At 39.2% G+C, this 15,628-nt stretch overlaps 1 protein-coding gene across 1 annotated transcript in view; it reads left to right on the top strand.

Moving 5' to 3' along the window:
- The window catches only part of csmd1b (CUB and Sushi multiple domains 1b), a 437,934-nt gene that overhangs the window by 393,758 nt on the left and 28,548 nt on the right, over positions 1-15,628 (top strand). The window contains 8 exon segments of the mRNA XM_085164942.1: positions 103-288; positions 637-834; positions 2,921-3,094; positions 4,079-4,252; positions 4,531-4,704; positions 5,969-6,157; positions 7,666-7,842; positions 11,935-12,120. Of these exon segments, the coding sequence (XP_085021068.1) occupies positions 103-288; positions 637-834; positions 2,921-3,094; positions 4,079-4,252; positions 4,531-4,704; positions 5,969-6,157; positions 7,666-7,842; positions 11,935-12,120 (1,458 nt within the window).

Genomic DNA, 15,628 nt, shown 5'->3' with positions numbered 1-15,628 from the left:
TTCTCAGTCTTCTTAGTGATAATGAACAAAGGTAAAAATGATTGAAAAATTGCAGTTGTAAAGGATTCCTCCTGCAACACTTTTCTTTTTGTTATGTGGTAGCTGTCTCATGCGGCATACCTCCGTCACCGGGAAACGGCAGCTTCCATGCTTACCAGTATACTGTTGGGAGCCAGGTCACCTATCAGTGTAACCATGGTTACCACCTTGACCCAGGTGTTCCGATGACTGCCATGTGTTTGGAGGATGGCAGCTGGAGCAATGCTGCGTCAGTCTCCAGATGTCTACGTATGTATTTCTAACTTTAATATAAGGATGGGTAAATGTATTAGTTGACAAAAAAGTAAGCACTGGTATATCTAGGAAAAGCTAGAGCCTCTCTCTTCTCAGTGCCCAAGATGCATTTTGAGAAGATGACTCACACATCATTTATTTTTCAAGAAAAACCTTTTGTCCACTAAATCATTAATTCATTTGGAGTTTGTTTAGAATTATAAATAAGTAATACATTTTAATTTATACAATTATAATTTATACAAATAGTACATTATCAGAGATTTTAATTAAGAATTAAAAGTCACCTGCCGTTCAGTTATATTTTATATAACTGTATCATTTCATTAATTTTTTGTCCAGCGGTCCACTGCCCCAGCATTGACGACGTCCTCTCAGGTCACATGCTCTACCGCCTAATTTCTGGTAGGCTGGGAGAGTTTGGTTCTGTGGTGATGCTGGAGTGCTCAACTGGGTACTATTTAGGTGCGGGGCATCGGACTCTTTGGTGCCTTGCCAACCAAACTTGGGAGGGGTCAGATGCCCCAGCTACCTGTAAGAGTAAGTACTGATACACACAAAGACACTATTATGACTGTCTTAGCTCATAATCAGCTGATGTCCTCACGTAAGTGCATGATAATAAAATTAGTATTTGGTGCACCTTCTAAATTTCCTCTAGTAGAATTATACTGAACATTATTCGTGAGTCAGATCATACATAAAACTGTCACGGTTCAGCTGTGTGGCAGGCAGGATGTAGGACCCAAACGCAGGACTCACAACACGGGAGGTTAACTGAAAATGGCAGCTTTATTGCTGGGAAGTCCACCTTAACATAAACTCACAGAAAACAAACAAAAGCCCTGAACATAGTAACTAAGGACTGAAACTCTGGAAAACTAGAATGTAAGCTGGACCACAAGAAAACAAACGCTGGAACTGAGAAGCTAGGATCTAAACAGGCACACGAGGGAAACACACAGCAGTGACTGGCTTACGACACGACAAAGGGCAAAGGAAAACTGGGGTTAAATACACGAGGGAGTAATGAGGGAATGGGAATGGGCTACACACTTGACAAGGACTATCAAAATAAAACTGGAACAAGAGACATTTACAAAAATCTGCCCATCATTTTTTTTATCTTTTCTTCCAAGGAGCTTGACTTTCATGTAATTTTTTAAAGCAGCCATGAGCAATAGTTATCCACGCTTTCTGAAAGTTTTCAAAGTTTTTCTTTTGAAATCGGCTGATTATTTTTTCCCATTTTCAGTCCACCTTGTATCTGACCATTTTCAGAGGAATGGGCTTTTGTTCACCTTGGTCAGGAAAGGTTAGCTGACCTCAAAATTACTGAAGCAGTGTGAGATCATCTTGACAGATAACTGTCAACAAAAGGCAGTGAAAATTCAAAAAAAGAGCTTTGATTATCCTTCAAGAAGCCTGGAAAAGCATTTCTAAAGACTATTTAAAGAAATGATAAGAAATTTGCCTAAGAGATTTCAGACTGTTAAAAAATAAAGGTGATCATACAAAATATTGACTTTCAAGACCTTTTAAATGGCATAAATGTTTTTGCTATATGTTCTGTATTTCAGGTATGATTTCTAATCAGTGCACCTGTTTCCCATTTTCCTAGCAAGATATAAAGAAATGAGGGGAGACTTGGAAGAATTAAAGAAAGCTACTTTCCTAGCATAACTGCCATGTTTAGTTTTAAAAGAAAACCAACTACTGTGCTTTTCACCTGCTTTGAGGGGCAAGCATGCATGTGCATAATCCTCTGTCATTGGTATATTTGAGAGGGAGCTGCTTTATGTGTGGTTGTGCGTGAGGTTTTATCTATTTCTTCTACTTTTTTTGAAATTAGTTACCAGGGGTGTACGTGTTTCGAAAGGCCTGAGGATATTAACCACTGCACACTGTCTAGGGACTGTGTCTCTTTCAAACAGAATGCAGTCTGTGCTTCCTAAATGTGGGGTATATGCTGATACTAGTGAAATACTGTCTGTACAAATACAGTCTTGCTATGCAATGCGTCTTTGCTGCATATTTTCATAAAGAGAGGCTGTGACAGAACATTGGGACTTTGACAACTTTCCAGTAGGCTACAGAATTTCATACTGTTGCATAATATATGATATGCCAATGGAAAAGTGAAATGTGTACACTGGAGAAGTTTAAAAAAATGATTAAAATTTGAAATGTATTTTACATTAAGCCAGTGGTTTAAAGACTTTATTTGGATACATTTTTGTTAATTTCTCTAGGTAGTGTTTGAGCTGACCTACCTATCATTGCAGCAGTTTCAAGGGATTTGGCAGTGTAACAGAAGTGTCTGTTTAAATTAGCCAGTGACTTTAAAGCTGTGTCTCCCAGGATATTAAGGCCGAATTAGCTTAAATCTTCTGAAGGAAATAAATTCAGGTAGATATTGTGTTGGAAAACAAAAATTTACCATGTTTAAATTTAGGATGGTAGTCTTGTAATGCTTCATTTAACTGACCAATCATGATGAAGGCTTGACGACACAGACCACTTTATTTGCAGATTTTGTAAAAGATGGAAAAGTATAATTTGCACCACGATGTTATGTAATGTGTAATTTGTTACTTTGTAATGACACATTTATTTCATTATTTAGTTATCTCCTGCGGGGAACTTCCTTCCCCACCTTTTGGTACCAAACTGGGGACGTTGACCACATTCGGAGCAACTGCGATCTTTATGTGTAACCATGGCTACACGCTGGTGGGATCCCACGTGAGGGAGTGTGGCGCTAATGGGCTGTGGAGTGGTGTAGAGACCAGGTGTCTAGGTAATGTCCATTGAATGTGATAAGATGTTCAAGATGTTGTGGTTTATCCTAAGTTACTTTGGCACAAAAATGAACAATTTGATTCAAAATATAAGTCATTGGAAAAGAAATGTAGCAAGCTGTTAAAGCAAAACCAAAGCATTGACTCATCTCATATTACATTAATGAGAAAAATCCAACCTGATTAGTACCTCACTAACACTATGGAATAGATCACCTAAGTCAATGTAATGAACAAGGAGAGCCTATATGTACAACTTTGATAAGATAGCGCATTGTTAATATTCATGTTACACCTGCAAATTTCACATCAACCCTCATATTCTTTTGAGATATTGATGGCAAAATATAACAGTATTTGTCATTTATTGATAGAGATGATATTTGCTGACTTAAAAAGACAATAATAATACTATCTCTTAAAATTAGAAATAATTGTAACAATTTTAGAAAGGCTAGTTATTTTTAACTTTTAACCTTTGGCAAAAACCAAGTGACCATTCAGAACTGGGTGGACTATTTACCATTTACCATTAGATACACAAACATCAAGAAAAAGGGATCGACTTTGAAACACATCTGTTAACAGATGAAATAGTGTCAAATACAATTCAGAATTTCTTTACACCTCAGCTCACAGGAGTCTTGCTTTTTATGTGCTGAAGCTTTAAGTAACCCCAGGCAGATGTAGTGCATGAAAAAAATTGTTTAAAGAACTGTTTTTAAGAGACTTTTGTTGATCTGTAATTGCTCCAAGTTTAGAACTAAAGTCTTTGAAGGTGATTTGCAAAGACACACATTTGAAAGTTTAAGCATCTAAGCTCCTACATATAATTTGGCAGTCCACAGTGACTGCTGGCACAATGAGCCAGAATGTGTTTAAAATCAGGGCTCAGCACACAACACCAGCTTCAGTGATGTGTGAGTGAGTTAAAGATGCGTTTCATTGTGCTGTATTAATTTCTGTCACTTTGCTTCTCCCAGCTGGTCACTGTGACTCTCCAGATCCTATAGTCAACGGCCACATTAGCGGGGATGGATCTAGTTACCGTGACACAGTTGTATACCAGTGCATGTTAGGATATCGCCTAATTGGCACATCAGTCAGAATCTGCCAACAAGACCATCGGTGGTCTGGAACAACACCTGTCTGTGTCCGTAAGTTCACAGTACCAACAACATCGTGGTTTGAAGTTAAAGATTGTTTGCTGCTTTTGTCAAATATGAAAAGCTAAAACCTATATTGTTAGAAGAAAATCTTCAGAGACATGACACAATTTATTCTTTTAGAGTTTACATTTTTTTCAGTGAATATATCTGTGCACCAACATTAAAAAAAAGTTGGAAATATCACACCATATCAAGAGGGAGAACCACAATACTTATTCCGAACCTCAAGTTTCTCATCACATTTCTCTCCACTCTTTCTCTCTCAGCAATAACTTGTGGTCACCCAGGCAACCCAGCCAATGGGCGGACCAATGGCACCGAATTTAATCTCAATGATGTGGTCAACTTCACCTGCAACAGAGGTTACGTCCTAAGTGGAAATGCTCGGGCTCAGTGCCGACTTAACGGACAGTGGAGCAGCCCCTTACCAGTCTGCAAAGGTCTCGTCCACATTCATTAACACAGAGCTAGCAACTCATGCACATGCACATCCTTGTAATGCTTTATTCTGTTAAATCACCTCTATAGATTAGAGTTTTATATTATGTTTTTGTCAAGAAAGTAAATGTACACACGCTCTGTGTAAGTGAAATAGAGAATTTAACTATTTACCACTATCTATGTAGCTTTTTTTCACTTTTAAAATCATAGAATCTGTGTGAGGAGCCAACATGATGCTATCGACATCTGTTGAGTAAAATCATAACCAAATAAAAGAAAAGGCCTCAATGACAAAAATGATCCCTAGGTTGTATTGCAAAAAAACAGATTTTCCTTTATATTGTAGATTGCCGTGGTATGTTCAGCATGTGTTGACTGAATTTGCTTCTACCCACATTATGTAAATGAAATTGCTTTTGGAACTGAGTCTGCTGCTAGTAAAAGAGAGAACACAACAAAATCTTATCTGCAAGATGAATTCAGACACAATCAGTGTATCTCCAAATAAACTAATAAATTCATTCGTGCACAAACACAGCTGGGTACATGTCCAGAGACATGCTCTTTTCCTCTGCTAACCATGCACGGTCATTACAGTACAAACCTCTCTAGACCCCTGGTAGTGTAACAGTTATGATATACTCAAGCACGCACACACACAAGCATTTTGCAAAGTCATGAGAGCAGATCGATATAACGTAGTTGCTCACATGGGTTTCCTACTGAAGCGATTCATCCTCGCTTGCCTGCTTGCTTTCTCCATCTCCCCCACATTTTCTGTCTTATCCTGCTCTCCCTCCCTCTTTTTACCTCACAGCAGCAGCTGTCAATTATAAGACTGAAACTTTCTTTGTTCCCATAGGGTGCCAAACACACACACACACACACAAACACACATAGGCGTCTCCCCCATGGACTTGAATTTGAGTGAATGTCAGTCTCCCCTGCGACATGGGGAAAATCAAACTCCACTCTTATTGGACTGGCATCTACCCAGAGAGAAAAAGTACAAGGGACAGGAGGAGGGAATAGGGAACAAAATGCTTCAAAAACCAGAGCAGGGTATGACAAAAGAGCAGTTTAAAGAAGACCAGAGCAGAGCAGCATGGATGATATGAAATTGTAACTTTGTTAAATGGTAATTGAGTATTCAGTACTCAACCCCACAAAGCTCCCAAGATATAAAGCCATCACCTTTATATATGCTTGCATTGTAAAAACTTTGTAAATGCTTTTAAATGGCTCTTCTGCTCTCTCGTACAGTGGTGAACTGTTCTGACCCCGGTCATGTGGAGAATGGCGTGCGCCAATCCGGCCTTCGTTACCCAGAAGTCTTCAGCTATGGTGTGACTGTAGCAATCCACTGCAAACGAGGCTTCTACCTTTTGGGTTCTGCACTCCTTACATGTCAGCATAATGGACTGTGGGACCGGCCAATCCCTCGTTGCCTAGGTATGGGTGAACAAGTGAAGGTAGTCGGGGAAATATTTGGCTCGATTGAAAAAGTGACGATAAAGCTGTAACAGAAGCAGATACTGAATGAGAGCCATTTCCTTATAAGCAAAATGTCTTTCCTGTTGTGAACAGAAGAACTTTGGGATTTTTTTTTTATAAGAACATGCCTTCAAAAAAGTGGCCTTTTTTTGTTTTCCGGAATAGGCATTTGAGGATTGAAATAGCCTGAAGAGTCTTTGAGAGTAGGATTAAGAGGAGTGGATGAGAGAGTGAGAGCAAACGAGAGGGTTCAAGAAAGAAAATGGGAAGAAAGTAATCATAAAAGAAAACGGTATGAATGACAGAGTCGTAAAGTATGATTTGTGTCCATGTGTGTTTACAGAAAAAGAAAGTTGGAATGTGTCTCATAAGGCTATAGGTGGTCTTGTTAGAAAGCTGCCATTGCTGATAGAAACAAAGAGATTAAACTAGAGAGTGATAGTGAGAAGGAAGCAGATTCACAGATGAAGAGGAGCACAGAAGGTGAACAAAAGCTTAGAATAAAGACACAGGAACAGAGGTGTAGAGATGAGAAATCAGACAGAGAGGAAGGAAGGGGCAGACACCGGTGAAGCACTTGGCATCTGTGCATCGAGCGTTGCATTCGCAAAACAAGGTCTTATCGGAAAATTGGGGGGAAAGGGGTGATGACAGAGGGGCAAGGAGAGGATGGAGTAATACAATTTGGGGGTGAGGAGAGATATCGGAGGACAAGTCATTTGGCAGCAATAGAAAATCGAGAGCAGTTCCATATCAGTGTCCTCCAGAAACTTGTGCTTTGTAAAACATAGATTTCTCTGAAGCTGAAGAAAAAAATTGGGCGTCTGTTGCTTAAATGCTTTGGAATGATTTTTTTCTAGTTTTCTACATAGAAGAAAAGCAGAGATGCTTTCAGTGTTGTCTGGCTGAAGTGAATTTTATTTCAGATGAGTTATTGGTTTTCTCTCCCTCTCTCAGGCAATTCAGTTAAACTCAATAAGCTTTACTTGCATGCCCGTATGCTACAATGTGGTGTAAGCAAGGCAGGTTTAATTATTTATGTGCATATGTTTTATTGTACAGTTGCAAAGTCATAATACGTTGTCTTGTATTGGTTAAGGTGCATATCACACAACCAAAACATCCTTGGTTGTCTTCCAGTTCACCTTGGTTGAACAGCTAGCGCCTCTGTCTCATGCTACATTTAATGTCTACACTTCTTTCTTTTTGCAGTCCCTGTTTGTGTATTTTGACACAAGCACGCACACACAAAAACAACAAGGGCTTGCATTAATCCCACCCCTCTTTTGCTGAAAACACTCTCCTGTTTGCTGTCTCTGCAGTGACCCAGCTGCACAACCTGAAGCAATAGTATCTGTAATCTATAGTTGGACGCATCCACACTCAAACACACATTCAGAGACATACGCAAACACTCACACACTAAACCCTTCTTTATCTCTTTCAATCTCTTGCTGTCTCTGTAGCTATTTCCTGTGGTGACCCTGGTGTACCCCCTAATGTAGTAGTATCTGGGACCAACAGTTGGACATATGGTTCAGTACTGCAGTACTCTTGTCTACCTGGTGGAGTGCTTGTGGGCAATGCTACTCGCCACTGTCAGGAAGATGGTACATGGAGTGGAGCACCACCCTACTGCACTGGTAAAGTCAAAGTAGTTGATATGCCTGCATGTCTAATAGACACACATTTTGTGCAGGATTAGGGCTAAGTTGAATGATTCACTGTTGCTGTCATACATATTCGCACTCAAAGCACACGCTAAGTCTGTGCCTGTTTTTACACGTAAGGCAAATGTACCACATCTACACTGAGGCTTTCAACAAGGAAATCTATATCCAGAAATGCCTTTTTAATAAGGCTTTGCAGAACACAATTGCTAATATAAAATATTACAGAATGGCAAGCGCTCCTGCTCACAACAACAGTGTGCAATTTGTACCAATCAATCAATCTTTATTCCAGACTCATGTAAAACACATCAACAAAAACAAAGAAAAAATACACTCAGATCACCTTCCCACAAAGAGACAATTGTACCAGTCCCTGCTGGTGTTGAGCCACCTTTGTATCTTCAGTGATAAGCTCACGGCATTAGTAAGGCTACATGAGGTTTATGTAGACTCACCTTCCTATAGTTTGTCCACAAGTATGAAGTATGCAGAGATGTACAGTATGCTCTAAAAAGAATTCTTCTGGTATTTGAGCTATAATAAGATGTCCAAGATATTTGACCTCATTACAGACAATAAGATTATTATTCGACAATTTAAATTTGGAAAGTCTTAGATGTTTGTCTTCATTGGTTCTACAAATGATGACAGTGCTCTTACGAGCAGAATGTAATGTATGCGAAGGAGCTGCTGGAGACCAGCACTACCTGGACTGAAGACCACAAGATTATCTGCACACACACACAGAATTTACCATCTAATCTGATAAAATTACTTACTGTTCTTTGGATTTGTTTATTTGTATCTATATCTTTACTGTACCCTGAGCTCTGAGAAAAACAATTTTGGTTGACTACGCCTTATTCTGTGGTCTCAAAGACAAAAAGATTCATGCTGACTTTGGAGCTACTACATACTGTCACCATCATTATATGATCATTTCTAGAGTTTGCCTGCATGTACACTACCAGTCAAGTTTGGACATTTAATGGGATTTAATGGGTTTTCTTTATTTTCATGACTATGTACATTTTAGATTTTCACTGAAGGCATCAAAACTATAAATAAATACATATGGAATTATGTAGTAAATCTCAAAACATGTTTTATATTTTACATTCTTCAAAATAGCCACCCTTTGCTTTGATTACTGCTTTGCAAACTCTTGGCATTCTCTCGATGAGCTTCATGAGGTCGTCACCTGAAATGGTTTTCCAACAGTCTTGAAGAAGTTCCCGGAGATGCTGAGCACTTGCTGGCCCTTTTGCCTTAACTCTGCGGTCCATCTCATCCCAAACCATCTCGATTGGGTTAAGGTCAGGTGACGGAGCGCTGGCCAGGCCATCTAGCGCAGCACTCCATCACTCTCCTTCTTGGTCAGATAGCCCTGTTGAAAAATAAATGATGGTCCAACTAAACGCAAACCGGATGGGATGGCGTGTTGCTGCAGGATGCTGTGGTAGCCATGATGGTTCAGTGTGTCTTCAGTTTTTAATAAATCCCCAACAGTGTCACCAACAAAGCATCCCCACACAATCACACCTCCTCTATGTTTCATGGTGAGAACCATGCATGTAGAGACCATCTGATCACCTTTTCTGTCTCGCACAAAGACACAGCGGGTGGAACCAAGGATCTCAAATTTGGAATCATCAGACCAAAGCACAGATTTCCGCTAGTGTAATGTCCATATCTGGGCTCTAATCCAAGGTGCTGTTAACTTGCAGTTTCTGAGGCTGGTGACTCAGGTTAATTTATCCTCAGCAGCAGAGGTGACTTTTGGTCTTGCTTTCCTTAAGTCCTTACGTGAGCCAGTTTCATTGTAGCCCTTGATGGTTTTTGCACCTGCACTTAGGGATGCATTCAAAGTTTTAGCAATTTTCCGGAATGACTGACCTTCAGTTCTTAAAGTAATGATGGGCTGTCATTTCTCTTTACTTGTTGATTGGTTCTTGCAATAATATAAATTCTAACAGTTGTCAAATAGGGCTGTCATCTGTGTACCAACCTGCATAACACAGCTTATGGTCCCAAACCCATTAAGAAGGCAAAAAAAATCCACAAATGAATCCTGACAACACACACCTGTAAAGTGAAACCATTTCATGCGACTACGTCATAAAGCTCATTGACAGAAGGCCAGGGGTTTGCAGCGCTGTTAACAAAGTGTCCCTACTTACAGGAATCTAAAATATAAAACATATTTAGAGTTATTTATCAAATTTTTCTTTGCTACATAATTCTATATATTTTGTGTCATATATTTGATGTCTTCAATATGTATCTACAATGTAGAAAGTAGTAAAAATGAAGAAAAAACATAAAATGTGAAAGTGTGTCCAAACTTTTAACTGCTAGTGTATACATACTATGCAGAGATCTTGTCAGATGGTAAACAGTACCAGTAAAGGCTACAAAACAGTAGAATTCCCGGGAATTGAAGAATGAAACAAGTGTTTTTTGAGAACAAAAGATTTTAAAAAAACAGCAACACCCCATCTGGAACAAAAACAGTGAGCCATACCCCACAGGCAAGTCAGTACTAAGACATCTTTGTTTTGCCTCAGCATAATATACTGGGAAGTATTAACTGGAACTGACAGGTATCTCTGACTGACAGACAGGCTCCTTGTGTGTTTCAGAACCACTCAATTCTTCACCGTATTGTTTTTTGATTTTAGATCAGAGACTGTGATGTACTGTATTGAGGAAATGACAGTGGTAGACAGTCACCTAAGAAACGTCATATTATGATTGAAAGTTAGTCCTCGTGCTCTATGAATATTTATCTCTGGATTCGATTTTCCACTTTCCACAGTTCCAGACATGAATAACATACCAGAAGCGACGCCATAATTTTAAATCAGTTAATCAATTTAATAAGTGACAAATTGCAGCAAGCTGTTTATATCGTTGATTATAATTACCTACCTTCCAGCTTACTGAGAACCAACCACCCCATGACCACGCTGCCCTTCATCGCACATGTCCTCCCATTTGTTCTACAAAAAAAGATGAAGGGAGAAATTATTTGAACATTTTCAAGCTGTTAAAAAACTTTGTTCAGTTTTATATGCTTTTTATTGCATTACAAATTTATGACTATGCCACCATTTGACAGTTTTGCTTGTGTAAATTATCGTGACAAAGTATTTTATGTCATTTTTGTTACCTCTGCAATTTATCACAAACACAGAGACATAATGATCTCTTACATGCTGGAAACTGAGCACACTTTATACTACAGGGCATATTTCCTGGCTTGAACTGCACATGTTAGAAACTGGCAGGAATAGAGAGGTGGCAGAGTCCTTGTTCACTTCTCAGGTTGTAAGCATTCCTCTACACTGGGGTTACACAGATCCCACAACACTACAACCGATCATTTCTAAACTCAGCATCAACAGTCTCAACAGCTGAAATGCAATAAGCTTACTCTGCTGGCCTCAAAACAGAGCACTCAGCAGGGCAGAATACATCCTGCAGCTGAAGAACTCATTGAGATGCAAGACACTGCATTTGGCGCTGTACCCTGTTAAACTCACAAATCCCTACCGATAGAATTTAAGCTGCTAAAATTGTAACACGCTCAGTGCTTTTAATGCTAGAACAATTTGGTATAGCCTAAATGCAAAGTACAGTTCTACAAAGTTTGCATGTTTGAGTATGTGCATCTATGTGTGAGTTACTGTATATGAAAAGGGTAAGCAGGCAAATTGTGTCATTGCAATTTCTCCAGTGCATATGCTGTTTAGTTGATGTTGTTGACCTCTAGCATGAATGCTTGCGTGTATTTTTAGCATAATGATCCCAGTGAGAGACGACCTCCTGATCTAGCATTTTACCATTTAGTTGCACAAAATCACTAAAACCTATTAGAACTAATGGACATGACTGCAGCAAGTGTATCTGGATTCACTGTGCAAATTGATGTGCTTTGATGTGTTTCTATGTTTGTGACGCAGCAGTCCAGGATTATGTTGGGGGGTGGGGGACTCATTTGGTTTTTAAGAGCATTGTTGAGTTTGGTACATTAACTTTATGCTTGCTTTCTTGCTGTAGGTGTGAGTGCTGGAATCTGCGGAGACCCAGGGATCCCTCCTCATGGTGCCCGTATAGGAGGAGAGGAATTTAAAACCAAGAGCCTTTTGCGCTTTAGCTGCGAGGCAGGATATAACCTGATTGGGTCAGCCGAGAGGACCTGCCTTCATAATGGCACCTGGAGTGGTACACAGCCTGTCTGTCAAGGTGGGAAGTGTCAAAATGACCATTTATATTCTTCATGTTAGGTGAAAGTTTGGCACTTGAACTTGAGTGAAACGTAAACTGCAGCTTACACTTTAAACAGCATATAGAACTTTTTATTTATTTAGTTATTTTCTGTCATAGCGCTGAAAATTGAAGCAGTACTTTCTCCTTGACTCGAGATAGATATTTATGGGCTCTTCTTATCTGTATTCTATTTATATAGAGCCTTTAAAAGGCTGCTGCATGCTTTATACAAGAAATTTAAATGGGACAACATGCTGAACTGTCTGTTTTGAAAACATACACTTTGATGGCAAGTCGTCTTTGTCTCTTTTGAGGTTACCTTTGGGTCTCAGACTAGATTCTATAAAACATTGCCTTAAAAATATACCCTGATATAAAAGGAACCAAACAAGATTTGCTTATAAAGTCTGTGTGATATATGGATTTAATCATTTAGATCTTTATCCTAAGTATTTTCTTTTTTGTGAGAGTCATAGTAATTTAGATAAAGTAAGAGTGAAGAGCCCGTATTGGATAATTGATATTACACATATTTATTGAGTCTTTGGGTCTTCGTTAACTAATTTTACTTCATTTTATTACTGTATTATGTTGGCCAGACTGAGTTGGTCCACCATACTTTGCCCATATGTGATACAGATAGAGTTAAATATAGAGGTTTTATGTTACAAATGCTGATATTACACTTCTTGGGTTTTCCGTTTCTTTTATTGCGTTGAATATTAATGAGCAGCTGCCTCGCAGTCTGCCATTTTTCATTTGCTTGCTAGAGACACTTCTGCAGAACTGATCTCCAACGTCTCTCATCGGCGTGCAAAGCATGCTCTTGGTTTGCTGCTGGCTCTAAAAGTGAAGACAAGAGTCTTTTTTGCACTCTTGCCACAGTGCAAGTTGCTGTAAACTTTAGTTGGCACTCCCTACTTGTGCATATGTGAAAAATAAATGATAACTGCGGTTTGGGGCATGATAATGCAAAATGAATTATTGACCTCTGCAGGACCCTCTCTATGTTCTTGGTCTGGTTCTGGTTCAAACATAGTTGCATCCTGGGTTTTTGTGTTACCAGCTGACACTTACAGAGTTATATCTGTAATCACATAATTAAGATACACAACCAACATTCCTTTGCCACATTGTGATTGACCTATTAGAGTAGGCTGGGCTATTTGGGAGGACAGCTTAAAGAGACAGGAAAGAAAAAACAGCGTTTTTCAGAGTTTGTGTAGCAGTGTGAATTTTACTACAGTATGTGTACATATTTTGATCCTAAATAAAGCCATTCATTTTTAAATAAACATTATATAGGCTATTGAGTGAGTGTAATTCCTCTGCTGATTTTTCAGTTACTCACTGCGGTCTTAAATTCTGCAGCAAGAACGCAATAATAAATCATTAACAACGTTGTTTGTCCATAAGTGGACATTTCCATATGTTCTCAAAATTCAGAGATGTAACACCAGAGACGCATAATGTAAGACGATTGTTGAATTTAAAATATGAAGTCTCAAGTTTGTTTTTTTGTGTGCATGCTTAGACACAAAGGATTGAAGTGTGTCACTCGTAAATAAGTTGGATCTATGACAGCACTGTGTTAATAAACGACATCCTATAGTCGACAACAGCAGTTTCCAAAGACACTCTTTCAACCCATGGGAATCCAGGGAAAATTAAAGTGGGTCCCCCTAGAACTGTAGAGACACTGCAACCATTAGCTGCTGCCTGTGTAGCCTTGCCAATTTTCACCACAGATATTCATGCCGAGTAAAGCAGACATGGTCTACACTGTAGACTGATGCAAATTTTAAATTCAATTGGATAGACGATTTATTCTCGCAGCAATTTGAGTTGTTAGGTCGAGGAAGAGGGAGTCACAATGTATCAGTGCTTGTTTATGTGCCTGTGACACAAAAAGTCACCAGTATACTAACAATAGGACAAAGCGTACTTACTGTTATACGTAAATTTAGCTGCTAAATTGCATGTGTTTTTTTTTCTTCCTGTTGGAAATAATTATTTTTAGACTGTATGTGTTTAAAATAATACAGATGGCTGGAACTTTAAGACACAGAGCTCTAAACTGAAATTATACAAAGCTGTTGTGGAAAGTGTGTGGTTGAGAAACTGCAGAAAGTCTCTAATTTTAACCTCTTGTAAGTCTTGACTTGCTTGCATATGTTGAAAAACTGACATGAATATCAAGTCAGTCGTACAGACACACACACACCTTAGAAGTGTGTTTGTGTGTGCCATTGTCTGTGATTGTGTAAGGTAATTATTTATGTCTGTTTACAGTTGTTTTTCATTAAGCTAATAGTGGTTAAAAGCTGATTCAGAGAGGGTAAGACATCTGTCACTGACACACACAAATGCAAAGAAATCCATACACACTTCCAATTAAATACACACTCATCTACAGACTGTTACTCACAGATTTAAAGAAAAAAATAGCTGTCATAGACACACATGCAGCTTTGTATGATGTGCTCCACCTACACGCTGTCTCACGTACTTTTGAACAAGGCTTTTAAGAGTTCTGGCTAATGAATGCCATCAATAGGTGTTTGATTGTTAAAGGCTGTCAGCTGTCATGATCTTATTAGGGAAATGTGCTGTGGCTGGTTGCTAATTTCTGTCGGTTCTGTTAATGTGCTGTGCCAGCAGACTAAAGGTCGATGGCTCACTAGATAGAGTCGTAGTGCTTTCCCGGCTGCATTCATGAACAATTCTGACAATTTTGTCTTACAATCTACAAGACCAGCTGCGGCTCAGACACAAAGAAAAGATCCGTGGCTCAAAAGAAGACATCACAGAGGGTGACTTTTTCCACAAAATAAAAGGGAACCCCTCAGATTCACTATAGGCTTTAGTAGAGGAACTGTTGAAGCAGCTGTAAACATGAACACCAGTGTGACTTAATGAATGCTGCAATGTCAAGCACACAGCCAATCTTGAAATATATTTCTGTATTCTCTGTGCTCTCATCTCTGCAACTGTGTTCTCCCCAAAGATGACTGAGGAAGGACATTGTCCACAAGTATTGACTGATAATTAGCTCCACAGTCCTGCTGCATGACCCAGTGCTGCTTCTTGCCATCATTTGTTTTCCTCTACAGTTGCTGTACCTCGCAGATGTTTTGGCAAACAGTAAGCACGACCAGGCAGCACCTGACCTTGGATCTTTTACAGGTGTTGTACTTGGCTCAGTGGCGTTTTTCGAGGTTAAAGTAGGGGTTTTAACAACTTCCCCTCACTCCCTACGACACAACTGTAATTCATCTGTAATTAACAGCAAAGGATCAATTGAACACACTCCTTTTTTACATTATTTTATGCATTTCTGCCTTGATTGGATAGTGAAAATGGAGAGAGACAGAAACATGCAGTAAAATTCTCACCTGGGGACGAGCGCTCAGCTTTGGGGTCGCCCTAGCCCAACAGCCTTTAATCATTAATCAGCTTCACTACCTCAAGGAGATATTTTGTG

Source organism: Neolamprologus multifasciatus, chromosome 1, assembly GCF_963576455.1.
Source record: "Neolamprologus multifasciatus chromosome 1, fNeoMul1.2, whole genome shotgun sequence".
Taxonomy (NCBI): domain Eukaryota; kingdom Metazoa; phylum Chordata; class Actinopteri; order Cichliformes; family Cichlidae; genus Neolamprologus; species Neolamprologus multifasciatus.
The sequence above is the reverse complement of the archived record's forward strand: the minus strand, read 5'-3'. Positions and strand labels throughout refer to the sequence as shown.